The 15,927-nt window shown below is 45.5% G+C and overlaps 1 protein-coding gene across 1 annotated transcript; it reads left to right on the forward strand.

The window, feature by feature from the left end:
- Window positions 1-6,125: 6,125 nt before the first annotated feature.
- Window positions 6,126-14,197, forward strand: CCDC160 (coiled-coil domain containing 160). Its single transcript, XM_080794888.1, has 3 exons — window positions 6,126-6,257; window positions 7,359-7,416; window positions 13,151-14,197. The coding sequence occupies exon 3, from the start codon at window positions 13,175-13,177 to the stop codon at window positions 14,144-14,146; it is 972 nt and encodes a 323-aa protein (XP_080651014.1). The 5' UTR covers window positions 6,126-6,257; window positions 7,359-7,416; window positions 13,151-13,174; the 3' UTR covers window positions 14,147-14,197.
- Window positions 14,198-15,927: the final 1,730 nt, after the last annotated feature.

A 15,927-nucleotide genomic window follows, 5' to 3' on the forward strand; every position in this document is an offset into this window, starting at 1 on the left:
AGGGCTCTGCATGTCTTTGTATAGATCCAGATTTTTTTAAAGATTTTATTTTTAAGGACTCTTTACACCCAGTGTGGGACTGGAACTTACAACCTCAAGACCAAGAGTCATATGCTCTTGTGACTGAGCCAGCCAGCCGCCCCCCATATAGATCCAGATTTTCATCCTATATGAGGCCTGAAGGATTTCCTTTAACATTTCTTGGAGTTCAGGTCTCTCGGCGCTGAACTCTTTCTGCTTTCGTATATCTGAAAAAAAAAATCTTTATTTTGCCTTTGTTTTGAAAGATCTATTTACTGGGTGAAGAAGTTTAGGTTGACTTTTTTTTTCTTTCACTACTGTAAAGATGTTCCACTGTCCGCTGGCTTGCCCTTTTTCTGATGAGAAATCTCCTATCTTTTTTTTCCCTTCTGGCTCCTTTTAAGATTTTCTCTATGACTGGTTTCAAGCAATGTGTTTATCATGTGTCTTGGTGTAGTTTTCTTCATGTTTCTTGTGCTTGGGGCTGGTTGATCTTACTAATTGTTGAGTGCCCAGTACTTAGCACACTACCTGACATGTTGCAGATAAATCAATAAATATTTTGTGACTCAAACTAAATGATTTTGTCAGGTAAAGCAACCCCATGAATGCATCTATTTGGATCTTCACATATTTCAATTTGTTAAACCAAAATCATTTTCACTGACAAGTATGACATTTTGCTGTGGGCTCTTACTCTCCCTCTGGCTGCCCCCACCCATTGCCCACACTTTAAGCTCCAGGAAATCTGAATTATTTTGGATTTTCCAAACTGTCGTGCTCTTTCACACTTCTGTGCCTTTGTACATGCTATTCCCCCTGCTTTTATTTCTTTTGTCTGCCTGGAGGAGCACTGTTCATCTTTCCAGACCAGTTCAGTTGGTTCAGCTTCTAAGGGGCTTAAGAATTCCTTGACTCAGGGGCGCCAGGGTGGCTCAGCAGGTTAAGCATTTGCCTTCAGCTCAGGTCATGATCCCAGGGTCCCGGGATCGAGCCCCACATCAGGCTCCTTACTCAGCAGGGAGCCTGCTTCTCCCTCTCCTACCTGCCCCCCACTTGTGTTCTCTCTCTTGCTGTCTCTCTCTCTCTCTCTCTCTGTGTCAAATAAATAAACATCTTAAAAAAAAAAGAATTCCTTGACTCAAACCCCTTTCCTATCTGATTGGCCACTGCTTCATTTGGGTCCATCCTAATTTTTTAAGAAGATTTTATTCATTTGAGAGAGAGCATGAGAGAGAGTGAGTGAGCAAGCAGGGTGCGGGGGAGGAGGACAAGGGGAGGGCAGAGGGAGAGAGAGAAGTAGGCTCCCCACTGAGCAGGGAGCACAATTCGGGGTTCAGTCCTAGGGACCCTGGGATCATGACCTGAGCCAAAGGCAGACACTTCACTGACTGAGCCACCCAGGGGCCCTGAACCCTTCCTCATTTTGTAAGTACTTCTTTCTCTGCACCGATCACATTTGGCTATCCGAATACACCTAGCACATAGCCCAATTTTAGACACATTGAAGTGCACAGCGATCATTACTTGAATAAACAGGCATTGGGAGAAATTTAAGAAAAGGAAGAGAGAAATTAGGAGGATTCTCAATGCAAATCTTGTAGGGCTAGTTAAATAGGGATTTTAATTTTTACTGCAAGTCACACTGAGATCCTTTGGGGCACGTGGGGGGTTCAGTTGGTTAAGTGTCCATCTTGATTTCGGCTCAGGTCATAATTCTGGGGTCGTGAGATGGAGTCCTGCGTCGGGCTCCTTGCTGAGCACAGAACCTGCTTAAGATTCTCTCTCCCACTCCCTCTGCCCCTCCCCTCATTCATTCTCTCTCTCTTTCTCTCTCTCTCTCACTAAGAAAAATTAAGAACCTTTGTAGAATCCTGAGCAAAGTGGTAACATGATCTAACTTAATGGTTTATAATCGTCTCTCTGGATGTGTGTAGAGAGTCGATGGTGGCTGTGTTGTAAGTTGAATTGTGTCCTTCCCAGAAAGAGAAGCTCAAATTCTTACCCTTCGGTACCTGTGAATGCGCCCTTATTAGAACTAGGGTTTCTGTGGATTTAATGAAGTTAAGGTGAGGTCATATTGGATTAAAGTGGGCCCTAATTCAATAATGGATGTTCTTATTTTTTTTTAAAGTTCTTTTTTTAAAAAAATATTTTGTTTGTTTATTTGACAGAGATCACAAGTAAGCAGAGAGGCAGGCAGAGAGAGAGGGAAGCAGGCTCCCTGCCGAGCAGAGAGTCTGATGTGGGGCTCGATCCCAGGACTCTGGGATCATGACCTGAGCCGAAGGCAGAGACTTTAACCCACTGAGCCACCCAGGCGCCCCACGGATGTTGTTATAAGAGGAGGGGAATTTGGGCACACAGACACACAAAAAGAGAAGACAGCTATATGAAAACACACAGATACCCAGGGAGAACGCCATGTGCAGACAGAGGCAGAGACGGGCGTGATGTGTCTACAAGCCAAAGAAGGCCACAGATGGGTAGCAACAGCCAGAAGTTAGGAGAGACAGATTGTCTCCCAGAGTGTCCGGATGGAAGCACCCCTGCACACACCTTGATTTCAGTCTTCGGCCTCCAGCACGGTGAGAGAACGGGTCTGCTGTTTTTGTTTTTTTTTAAGATTTTATTTATTTATTTGACAGACAAAGATCACAAGTAGGCAGAGAGGCAGGCAGAGAGAGGAGGAAGCAGTCTCCCCGCCGAGCAGAGAGCCCGATGCGGGGCTCGATCCCAGGACCCCGGGATCATGACCTGAGCCAAAGGCAGAGGCTTAACCCACTGAGCCACCCAGGCGCCCCCGGGTCTGCTGTTTTAAGCCATCTAGGTTGTGACACTTTGATGCAGGAGCCATAGGAAGCTATGGACAAAGCTATGGACAAAAATACAGTGGACAAAGGTAGAAGCAGCTAGGAGGCCTCTGGAACAGTCTAGACAAGAGACGGCGGGGTCCAGGATCAGGGTGCTAATGGTGGAGATAGTGAGAAACACCAGATTCTGGGTACATTAGGAAGATAGAGCCAACAGAATCTGCCAATGTATAGGTCATGGGGTGTAAGAAATGTCGGCCATTCTTCTCTGCCTGAATAATTTAAATACTTATCAACATACAATATACACCCATAAGTGTATATTTTTTCATTGCCTCAAATATCCCAGGTTTGAGTCTATTCAAACAAGGATCATTCATCAGGGAAGTGAAAAGAAGCTTATTTTGCTGTGTGATCAAAGGGTAAATCACATTATTTCTCTGGGTCTCAACATGCTACTTGGTAAAACAAGAAAATTGAGCTCCATCCTATGACCGTATGATTCCATTATTACCAGGCGCCTTGTTGCCTTGGTATTGATTAGTTTCCAGAGGATAGGAAACTGTTTTCTGACTTCCATATTTGAGAACCGATCTCCAAGTCTGCAGTAGCCTTGAGTACAGAACTCTCTGTCCTCTCTGTTGTTGATTTTCTGCCATTTGATACTTTGAGTACATAAAAAAAAGTGACCCACCATATTTAAAAATAGAAATACAGCAAGACCAAAGTAACCCTTTGTGCATTTTTTCAGGGATATGAGAGTGGAGTGGGGTTGCCTAAAGGGAGTCTGGGACTCCATCTGAAATAAAGATTTGGAATTTTGAGTCTTGAGTCGTCGGAATCCCCTTCCTAGATCACACTCTAAGCTAGCACCATCTGTGTGCTTATATTTGTATTTTTAGGAGGGTAATAAATTTATAAAAGAGGATGACTAGTACTAACCCTAATAGCAAACATTTATATAGGGGTTACTATGCATCAGGCATTGCTCTAAAGGTTTTGAAAGTATTAATTCACTTAATCCTCACAACGCTCCTAGGAGCTAGGCACAATTATTATTCCCATTGTACAAACAAGGAAACTGAGGCACAGAGCTATTAAGATTCTTTTAGTACATTAATAAGGGATCCTATGTCAAGCAAAAATAAGTGGGACCCTTTTAAAATAATTAAAACAGAAATGATAAATGCAAGGCAATGTAGAGGCTTAGTATGGAGAAAATAGGTTTTGTCAGACTCCCACAAACTACTACTGACAGAGTCCGTAACAAAACACCCATGACATTAGGCCTCTTCCTGCCTCCAACCCTTGTTGACACTGGTTCTCTAAGGAGGAAAAAGGAGACTGAGAACTAGGCCTCGGGGCTTCTGAATACAACTTCACCAGCTCCCAAACACCTGTTAGATCCGGTTCTCAAGAAGTTTTGAAGTTTCGAAATGTATCCTGGCATTGTTTCCTTCCTTCTTTCTTTCTTTCTTTCTTTCTTTCTTTCTTCCTTCCTTCCTTCCTTCCTTCCTTCCTTCCTTCCTTTGTTTCTTTCTTTTATAAAGATTTTATTTATCCGACAGAGATAAACACAGCGAGAGAGGGAATACAAGCAGGGGGAGTGGGAGAGGGAGAGGGAGAAGCAGGCTTCCCACTGAGCAAGGAGCCCGATGTGGGGCTGGATTCCAGGACACTGGGATCGTGACCTGAGCTGAAGGCAGACGCCCTGCGACTGAGCCACCCAGGCACCCCCCCTGGCACTGTTTCTAAATCAGTCCTTTGCTGGGTCTGGAGAAATTTGACTGTCCCTTTTCCAACTGTGTTGAAACCTTTCACTTGAGATTCCAGAGCCAATGTTTCATTTCTAGAAAATAGGGAGGAGCCTTTCTAAAAGTCACAGGTTTTTTTTAAAAAAGATTATTTAGGGGTGCCTGGTTGGCTCAGTGGGTTAAGCCTCTGCCTTCAGCTCAGGTCATGATCTCAGGGTCCTGGGATCGAGCCCCACATCGGGCTCTCTGCTCAGCGGGGAGCCTGCTTCCTCCCCACCCCTCTCGGCCTATTTGTGATCTCTCTCTCTGTGTGTCAAATAAATAAAATCTTAAAAAAAAATTATTTATTTATTTATTCATGAAGGACGGAGAGAGACGGCGGAGGGAGACGGCAGAGGGAGACCGCAGAGGGAGAAGCGGAAGAGGCAGGCTCCCCACGGCGCAGGTAGTCCTACCCGGGGCTGGATCCCAGGACCCTGGGATCCTGACCTGAGCTGAAGGCAGGCCCTTAACCGACTGAGCCACCCAGGCGCCCCTAAAAGTCACAGTTATCACAATCTTGAACCCCCCAGTCCCGCTCTGTTCCAGGCCCACAGCCTTTGCGGGGTCTATCGTTTCGTCAGGCCCAGCTGGGTCTACATGGGACCAGAGCCACAGTGTGTTATCAGTGTGTGTGACCAACTTAGTGATGGTAGAATCAGCAGCGGGCAACCGGGCTAATCCCAGTGTGAGAAGAACATTTATTTATTCAACCAAATGGAGGGACTCAAGTCTCTAACATAATGAAGAACACCGGCTTGTTCCCCCCGCGGCCAAATGCCGGAAGTCGGGAGCAAACTTTGAAGCTAGAAGACAGCAGTGGTGTAGGACTGAGGGCGCCCCAATAGATTTTCACGCTCAGATGGGTGCAGCAGCGCTTTGGGGAAGTTCCTGAGCTACCAGAGAGACACAAGCCCAGCCCCTCCCTGGGGCACAACGGGGGACAATGCTCTCCCGACACGCGGCCTTAGAACCCTGGCCAGAGACAGAAATTCCGGCCGGACCAAGGTGCAGAGGCGCAGGGGTGAGCGTGGGGGTGAGCGTGGGGGTGGGCGGCAGGGTGCATTGCCACACTGTCAGGGACCCTGAAGCGCACCCAGGCCACTTTCCAGACCTAACCCTCTCCGAAGTCAGGCTGCGAAACGGCAGGCCTGGGGATGAGCCCTGCGCCACGCCCTCCTCCCCGCACAGTCGCCCTGTCCAGGTGGCTTTGTGAGTCACCCAGACCCTCCGTAAAAAGCCCGCGGTGGGTGGGGCCGCCTCGCACTTTCTCGCCCCTTCCCAGCCGGACTCAGCCCTCGGCCGATTGAGCTCCCGTCGCCGGCGGGCCGCCGCCGCCCGCTGTGCCCGCCCCACCGGGCATGCTCAGAGCCCGGGCGGGCTCCGACTGGCGGCAGGCAGCGGCCGGCGCTCGGCGCGGGGCCCCGGCGCCCCGGTCCCTTTAAATTCGGCCGGCCGGTTGCTAGGCAACGGCGCGGCCCGCGCTGGCGCTGCACTGCAGAGGCTCTATCCCGCGCCGGCCGGGCCGGGTCGCGGTGGCCAGTGCCGAGCCCAGGGCTGCCGCCCGCCGGTGGTGGCTGGCTTCGGGGAAGAGGGGCCAGGGCCCGCCGGACCGCACCCACGTCTCCAGGTACGTCTGCGCGCGGGAGCGCCGGGGCTCCCCCGGGCTCCCCCGGGCTCCCCGCTGAGGGACCCCGGGCCCAGACACCAGGTCCCCGCCCCAACCCCGGGAACACCCTCCCCCACCCCCCCACTGCGGCTCTCTGCTCCCCTCTGAGCGCCTGGGGAGCCAGGGAACAGGGTGTGGGAGTGAGGTGCGGAAGGAGGAGTGGGGTCAGGCCTCGCCCGCTGTCCCCTCCACCCCCCCAACTCCACCCGCCAGGGAGTAGAGACGGGGAGGTGGGAGGGACCGCCCAGACCCGAGCCCCCTTCTCCCCACTGGAAGCAGCGATGGCAGGAGTTTGTTAACCATTTACGGAGAAAACCCCCAAACTATGCATGCACAGATAGAGCTTTAGAGCAAGAATGTGACTTCCATACTAATAAAGTACTCAGCCTTTGGAATTAAGGTGACTCCGTATCTTTTCTTGTACGAGGAATAGTTTCACACTAATAACAAAGAATTGGGAGGGTCAAAACCGTTTCCAGGGCCCAGTTTTCATCGGTACTTTGCCTCACTCTCAGTATCTGCCAAACAATAGGGGAGACAATCTGTCCCGTGAAGTGAGCACTTGGCTCAAATGTTAGGACCCTGAGAGATTGAAGCAAAAAATCGAGATCACTTTCCTTTTTTACCGATTTCACAAATTAACTGGACTCTGGGGGAGGAAGGCAAGGCCTAGGCTCCAGCCTTCTGCTACGTGGCTCTTGGCACACTCATTAATAACAAGCATGCTCCCTTGGCCACCAGCAGTGGCTCATTTGTTCGGTAGGTGCTAAAGGCTGGAGGCTGGGAGACACCCTATGCAATACCTACCACCATGATTCTTGTCCTGTTTGATATTTGCATTGCTTGGGGACGGAAGGCGTGGTGGCGTAACAGTTGGGCAAGTGGGTTGGCAAGTTAAAAAGAAAACTTGCTTCAAAGTGTCTGGCATCACATTTTAGATAGGCCACACGGCATTCTAAGTATATCACTTGTCATTTTAAGCTGCATCTCGGATATAAACACGGATTTGGGCATTCTGGTTAATTATATTTTCTAATTATGCTGTGGGGATTTTATTTTCAGTTCAAACTGGAGAAGGCGAACAGCGGCATCTGATAGAAGACCTTGGACGTCGGAGAGTGTAAGTACAGTTGTGCGGGCTGATATCTTGTTACCGTTGGTGTTCAGAAGCCCAGAGCCTCACCCAACATCAAGTCTTCAACCTCGTAACTAGATCGTTAATCTGCACTCTCAGTACACTCTCAAAAAAGCCTCATGAAAATACAAAAGAGAAAGGGTCCTGGGGGCTTTAACTAAGCCAAATAAACTTTGAGGGGAAAAAAATAAAAGTCCTTTTCCTACCGTTTCCCCTGAAATACTATTGCATACACCAGTGGAGAAGTTATAAGGCTGTACAAAAACTTGGTTAGAATCACAGCATTATAGAATTTTTAGAAAGAATATTAAGGCTCATACATTCAAGAGGTATTTGTTGGTGGCTACTGTGTGTCGAGAAAAAAGATGAGTAAGATGCCAGGAGATCACAATGTATCGGTGAAGTAAAAGGATGATGAAATGCTGTGGAAGCAGCCTGGGGAAAAAAAAATCAAGAGTGCAGAGTCATCCTTGCTAATCTTCAAACTGGTACTCCCAACTGTGATATTTCTAAGGAGTTATTGGCGGCTCTGAAAAACACTGGGGCATTTGGAAATTTCTGGGCAAAGCAACTGGAGATAAAATGCAAATATCTTCAGTTGTGGAAAAGACAACCTTAGAATCAACTTTGGTTTCAGAAATGTGAGGGCATCTGCCACCTTCGGGATTTGGGGCTGACTTTCCCCAAATTAATATAAGATTTGAGTTTAGGGTCCTCACTGCTTGTTTTAATAGCACCTACATTTTTTTCCCCCAGCTGACTCTTTCTGGGGTGTGATAACTTCCCGGTGGCAACTTTGGAACACTTCTCTTTGGAGAAGGGTTGGGTTGTTTGACTGGCTGGTTTCTGTTCCAAGGGAGGGGAAGGAAAATCTAAAAAAGAACAAAACTTGTTGTTTACAGGGGACTTTACAGTTGCTTCCGGTTAGGGTTTTATTCGTTTCTCTTAACCACCTGTGAAATGGGTATACATTGTCCCTATTTTATACCTGGAGAAACTGAGGCTCACAAAAGGTAATTTTCTCATTGTTCTAAAGTGTGGGAGTCAAGATATCTGCCACCCCTCAAGATTCTGTCACCATCATCCTCACACACCATTCCTTTCACGAGAACTTCCTTTTCCTTCGTCCCCACAATTCTGCACGCTAACAACGTGTTCCCCCACCTTGACTTCGGGCACTTCATTTGGGTCCTCATTTTGGTATTTAACATTTTTCTGCAAGCCAGTGATTCTCAAGAGGGTGGAGAATGTAGAAGTTCCCCTAGAGGGGCCAGAATTTTCTCCAATAAGGAGAGATGGTAATGATGGTAGTGCTTTGTGCCTGGGAACAGTGGAGGCAGAAAAAAAAAGGCCGAGAACTACTGCTTTTAAGTGAGAACAGATCAGACAATTGAGCAAAGAAGCCAGGCCAGTGACTTTCTTTGTAGCAGACTTTTTTTTTTTTTCCTCCTTCCTTATTTTGGCCAAGCAGTTTTTCTGAGGGTTGGAAGAACTGAAGCCATCCAAGAATAATGGGGGAAAGTTCCTGCACTAAGAAGGGCCCTTTGTCTTCCCCCCTGCTGCTCCTGAGCTGTGACTACAAGCCACGCCTCTAGTCGAGGCTGGCTTGGGGGGCTGAGGGCCCTGACAGCAGTTTGAGCATCCCAGGTTGGAGAGGACCTTTTGCAACCGCCATTCCCAATTTATGAAGTTTGTGATGAAGCACTCTGGCGGGGCGAGGGGGGTGGGGGAAGCCTCTGGAGGTTTTCCAGAACTCTTTCCCGGTCCCTGCCTACCCCCGCCTGGAAGAATGATCGCATTTTGCAGACAGATGTAGATTTATGCAAAAGAGTTGGTCCTGAAAGTTTGAAATCAAATTCCAATGTAAATGAGATAAGGCAACGGAAAAAAAAAAGTCTTTGATTTTTAGCTTAGCAAATTTCCCTAAAGCATGTGATTTTAAAAAGGAATATTTTAGAAAACAAATAATTAGATTTCACATAGTTAACCACTTACCCACGTTAATATGAGTCTATTCCCCAGGGCCCCCTACCTTGAAAATGGAAATGAGATGGTTTTGTGGGTTTCTTCTTTCACAGCAAATAGCTGTGCATTATTTTCTGGAGCTATTTGAGGGTAGCTGTGTATTCGCCTGAGATTTTTATGGAATGGTTTGTCTGAAGATCCATAATGAATGATCACTCTTCGCTTAGCTCTCAACAATTCTTTTATGTGACATCACATTACATTATACATTTATTTGCTATTTCTTTGATCAGTGGTTCCCAAATTCTTAAATGAATATAAACTACTTTCTTGAGTCAGGAGATCCCTTACTCTCCACCCAAATGCCCTACTACTTTGCCACCAAAAAAGAAAGTCACCAGAAGATAAATGGTGATGTTTTCAGAGAGACACTAACTAGAACAATCAGGAGTCTATTATTAATTTATGTCAGGCACAAGTGAGTAGATGTAGCCATATTACGGACACCCTCGTCTTAACAGTGCAGTCCCAAGGACTTCTGGGGCATTGCTGTCTCTAGGACCATTAATGTTATTTTTTGCCACATGACTTCAGATTGTTTTCCTGTGTTCTGGCTTGTTTGTTTCTTGAAATTTTTCATCTCTCTTGGACCTCCTTCCCTTACCCTTTAGTTCTTCAGTGGCCAATGTAGTGTTGGGTAGATAGTTACAGTAATAAACACACACAATTGATCCACTAAAAACACACGCTTATACTTTCAGTAATGGCTTCTGGTTTGATTTGCCCTGTGCTGCAACAAATTACCCAATCAAGTTTATTGAGAGCAAAATGGCTGCCCTGGCAGGGTAGAGGCGTGTCATTGTTTCAAAGCATATTCCTTGTCCTTGCCAGAGAATACTAATGTCATACTTGCTCTGCATAAAAAACAAACAGTGCAGTTTGGGAAGAGAAAATGAGACTGGCAGCTTTTAGCCCCCAGTCTGGGCATTGCCGTACTCTGTGACTAGATTTGGGAACAAGCCCTTGAAGAATAACTTGCCAATGAAAGAGGAAAAAAAGAAAGAGAGGAAGGAGGAAAGAGAAAGAAAGAAAGAAAGAAAAAGAAAGAAAGGCAGCTCAGAGACCCCTTGACCCTGTCCTGTGTAAGCCATGGGAGGGAAATTCCAGAAGGCTTTTCAGACCTTTCTCTTTCTGTCCTTTGATATGTGACATGCAATTCTCCTTACCCTCCCCCCCTTCAGTTTTCCTCTCTCCTTTTGTGACCATTTAAAAAAAGTACCTAAGCTCTGAAAGTAGTGGGTTGTTTTCTTTCAGCTTGTGGAGTGAAACCAGCCAAAGAATAAAGAGAATTTTAGAGCAAAACACTGACCTGGGAGACAGGGTCTCAGTTTTACCACTACAAGCTGTGTGGACTTGGTCAAGTCACCTGACTTCTTTAAGCCTCAGTTATAAAGTAAATGGACTCTTCCCAGTTCTTTGAAAAGCACTGAGTGTATCAGGAAATGATAGAGGCTCAAGGAAGAAAGGTAGTGAAATTGAAGAGAAAAAAAATACATACATGTTTTTGTCAGAGATTTATGTGGGAGGGTTGGAGATAGAAGTCACTTTCTCAAGGTTCAAAATTATTAATGAAAAAAGTTTTTTTCTGTTTTAACCTTTCTCTGTACTCAGGTCTCGATCTCAGATTTCTCGTTATCACTATCTCCAGGGATACGGTCCCTGGAGAGGGTATCCCTGGAGGATACGGTCCTCCCCTTACTTGCCCCCTGCACACCCCCCTCCCGATCAATCTGACTAGTGCCTTTAATCCAGAGTCAAGTATGAGGAATAGTAATCTGTATCCCATGGCTGCCTGATTAGAAGCATTTGTATCTTTCACAGACTTGTCCGGTGAAACAGCGAATGCTAAAAAAGGTGACTGGCAATTAGCTTTGCTGTCTTCTCTCTTTCCTCTGTTCCTTTCTCTTCCCACCACCGTGATAACTCCCAGCCAGGATTAGGATGATCTTCCCCTTTAAGGAAAGATAGAGCATTTAGTAGAATAGTAAAAGTCAGGACTATTTCAAGAGAAAGGAGATGATGCTTCGATGGCAAACATAATACCATGAATTTCAAATCTCTGTTTATGAATGTGGTCTGGTTACCTAAACTTAAAGCTTGGTTTATGGCTTTTGAACCAATCATTCTAACACCTTCACTGGATATCTGTGTCTTTCCCTTTCCTCAGAACCAAGTAGTTGCCAGTGGGGAATGTACCCTTGGGGACAACGAGGACCTTCCCTCTTTCTTGGGTGGGATTAGGCATGTTCAGTACACACAGATAGCAAGTTTACTCTCTCACCATAGCAAGGGAAATCTAACATCTAAACTACTTGTTGTTGAGAAACATCCTGGAGAGATAATATGCCAAAAAGTGGTTATCTCAGAGCCATAGGGTTATGAGGGCGATTCCTTTTGGTTTTTTGTGCTTTTCTGTATTTTCCCAAATTCTACAAAGAGCTTCCACTACTACTAGAATCTTTATATTATATGAAATGTTATATAAATATGTGTTACACACTAAATGATATTATAACATTATCATCTTTAATAGTAGTAAAGAAAATATCACTTTAAAAAAGAAACACAGCAATTGCCATTCTCTGTTGCCAAGATAAAATCGTACTTATGTGCATGGGAAAAATAGATGCAGGCCTACTTTGATTTTTCTCTGTGGCGATGCTACAAATACATTGCAGCAAATGAATATATAAACTGAATAAAGCAACCCCCTTCTTTTTCTTCCTCTTTGGCAATCGCTGCAGTTGCTAGTTTGGTGGTTTCAAATGTCAGCGGCCTTTCAGTGCGTGCTTGGGTCCTCCTTTCTCCCTGCTCCGGGGAGTAGTTATACTCGATCAGATATTTCCATATGCTAGGAAAGCTGTGTGTCATGGATTCTCTTTGAATAGGGAAGATTCCTTTTGGAACAAATAAATATCCTCTAATTTTTAGAAACTTGGAAAGTCGGTTGTGATTTGCTATGGTATGTTTTCACCTGAAAACTACGCTTGGAGTCAGTATCTCAAGAAGAACACACTCGACGGCGTTAATATTTTCATTCGTTGGCATTCGGTTCTCATCATGAAATTGCTGTCAAAATGGATAGAATTCTGTACACTTGGCAGTCTTGTCTAAAAGCAAAGCCCAAGACTGGAATAGCAGGAATTTGCAGGTCAAGACAGAAGGGCATTTGGCAGAGTTACTCAGAAGGAAGTCTGCATGGTATACTTTACCAAAAGCAGCTCACATTGCATTAAGCCCTGATGTTTTAGTCACTTTAAAGAATGACTAAATAGTCCAATGCGAAAGAGCTAGAAAAAAAAAAAAAAGTCAAGCGCCTTGGAAGCACAGGTATTCGCCTACTATTAATATGATGAAGCTGTTAATTCGAAATCACTTTCATTCTGGAGAAGCAGTTCATTTTTGTGTGTACGGTTGCTTTCCCATACAAATACCTTCTCTACAGTAAATAGCCCCAAGTGTGCACTGATTGGTTACACCACGTAGCAATGGAGAATCTGAGCGCCGGAAGTGTCCGTGAAACTTAACTGGTGTTCATTTCGTAAAAGAGGGACCGGAAGCTCTCTCGGTGAGTTAGAGGGCGAGCTTCCTCAGCTACAGGTTCTTTCCCCCATGAACCACCACAAGTAGCTCTCCCCATTACACCAGCTGCCAGTGTAAAGAGTGTGCCTTGATTTTAAATTTTGTCTTTCAGGAATTGGACGACGTACCTGGAGAAATGGACGCTAGAAGAAAACACTGGAAGGAGAATATGTTTGCTCCTTTTTTTAGTGCACAGGATGTTCTAGATGAGGCTTCTCAGCCTGAATCTTCTTCTGAACAAACGACTTTAGATAAGGCCAATAGAATAGAAGGAATTTTTAATTTGTCTAGTAGAAAGTTTCAAGAAGAAAATAAATTTAAGAGGAAAGAATGTATTTCTCAGCTAAATGAAAAAGAACAAGAACCAAATTTGAGAGAGAGAAAGATAAACCTTTCAAAGAATGAAGCAGACACAAATTCTGTCTCCTGTGACTCATCTAACTTGGATGTGGTGACCGAAGAAAGCTTTAATAGCACAGAAGACCGTTCCACCTGGAGTACAAAGGAATTACCAATCCTACCACGACCAGACATAAAGAAGAAATTGACCGAAGGAATGTCGCCCAAACTTCGCCTGAATCTTTTGAATGAAGAACTGGAGGAACTTAACATGAAATGCAGGAAAATAGAAGAGGAATTTGAAAATGCCGAAAAAGAACTTCTGAACTCCAAGAAAGAAGTCTCAGCAAAACCCCTCAAGTTCCAGGAAACAGGGGGAGAAACTTCAAAGAAAGACTGGGAGCTTCAAGCTTTAAGAAATGACCTCTCCGAAAAAGTGACAAACGTCCAGAACCTAACCGAAGAGCTCCAGCAAGCCAAAGAACTCATCCACAGGCTGAGCCTAGAGAACCGAGATTTGAAAGATGCCGTTAGGAAACTCAAGCGGCAGACCGAGATCGGAAACGCACTCCTGAAGGAAGAGATGAAACTGTACTATGAGCTGGAGATGGAAAAGATCCGTGGGGAGCTGGACGCCATCAAGAACGAGCTGAGAGCTGAGAAGACCCTGCAAGCCAGAAACAACAGGGCCCTAGAGTTGCTTAGGAAACACTTCGCTTCTGTGACGTCATCAAGCACCCTGGACAGCTTGACGGAGGATTTTTTTTAAAACTCAAAAAAATAAAAAAAAAAAGCCTTTCATGAGGCAAATCATGGAGCCAAATCAGTGTTTCTTGTGCTTTCTTTGTGTGCTACTTAAAATGTGGGCAGCGGGAAGTCGGTTGTTCATTTGGGTGGAATCGGGCTATCCGTGAAAGTGTGTAAGCCTTACTTTCACAGCTTCTGTTTTCTCTTTCTCATGACGGTATTACGAGAGTCCAAATGGAAATGAAGCTTCAGAAATCTCTTTTATATATATATATCTACTTCACTCAAAGACATGTAGTGACTCACCAAATCGTTTACGAATACAAATCAACAGCCATTTTGTGATCTTGTGAGCAATATGTCCTTGGCACGTGAATATTCTTCCATCTGTGTTGGTTGATGTTAACAATAAAAATCTTGTTTGTGTGGATAAGCATAGCATGCGTCTCTGGGTCTTATAGCTGCCTGTTCAGACTCAATGGGACCCTAAAAATGTATCTGCTTTCTTTGAGATTCAACCTTAATTAGCCACATATAAACATCTCTGGAAAAAATGTAGCTTCCCCGCCCCCTGCTGTTTTCCCCATGCTTTCTCCCTTGACCTGGCCACGGTTCCCATAGACTGCGAGACGACTTAAGGGACATGGCTGTGACCGTTGCCAGAGCCCTGATTTTGTCGGCAATAGCTTCTGCGTTTTCTCGTGTTGGCCAGCAAGGGGCGTCGTTGGCACAGTTCTTCCCAAATTCCACCAGGGAAAACTTACCAGCTTCCTGCCTGGTTTCTGTCACCAGCTGGCCCCGACTGGCGTGGAAGGTATAAGATGTCACCTAGGTAAGCCATTGGCCAGCTGGCTTGGTTTGTCTGGGAATCCGGCCCTGTCAGGGGCCCGGACAATGACAATTTTGTACTTGCAGAGAATACAAATGTCCTGCTTCGGTCCTTTGGTGGAGATGTTAGGCCCATTGAGTCTGTGCATTTGTTTGTCTCAGTCATCAAGACCTCTTGTAATAGTTCTGTTTGCATGGTATCTTTAAGTCTGATGAGCCAAATGTAATTACAGCTACAATTGTAAGGCCTTAGGTGTTTTCCCTAATGGGAAATCCCCAAACTGGGAGTCCAGACACTTGAGTTCTAGGACCTGTTTTGCCATTAACTAGCTAACTAACCTTCCAGGCCTAAAATTCCTCATCTGTAAAACGAGGGAGTGCATCTATCATCCAAATTCTGTTCCATTCTGATGTTCTCAGTGGTTTGATTTGCTGGTCTAACTGTACCTGTGAAGTAGAATTCTTATGGTATTGGATGCATTTGGTTCTAATACTTGGGGGAACTTCTTTGCAGACTCCTCCCCTTTCAAAGGAAACATACACAGGCTCTTTTTTTTTTTTTTGTAGTTTGAACGCCCCCAAATACCATGTCAATAATAAATCAGGAGAGGAAACAAATGAGGTCATTTGTTCTCCTTTCTCTTATTTCCTTTATTCCCTAAGGTCAGGGAAGGCATTGAAGGGAGGCCGACTATGCTGACATACAGGCCGAGCAGGGTGTTTGTGGCCTGGGAAGATCAGACTAAATTGGAAGATAGTAATCCTTGGTGCCTTCTGGCTGGGCCCCGATAGCCTAACCAGGGTGCTGGCAGCCTGCGGAAAAGGGAAAATGGCCTTCAGGTTTCTGGTGGTCCCTGGTTTCCCACCAAGGGTCTAGGCACGAAAGCAAACTAGGAACAATGTGCCTGTTTGGCTGTCTTCCTCATCGTCCCCTTCAAAGTTAGCCCTTTGTCCTTACCCCAGAAAGACTCTCCA

Source organism: Martes martes, assembly GCF_963455335.1.
Source record: "Martes martes genome assembly, chromosome: X".
In the NCBI taxonomy this organism is placed as follows: Eukaryota; Metazoa; Chordata; class Mammalia; order Carnivora; family Mustelidae; genus Martes; species Martes martes.

Coding starts and splice junctions, on each gene's coding strand:
- CCDC160 (XM_080794888.1), top strand. CDS start 13,175: ATGGACGCTAGAAGAAAACACTGGAAGGAGAATATGTTTGCTCCTTTT.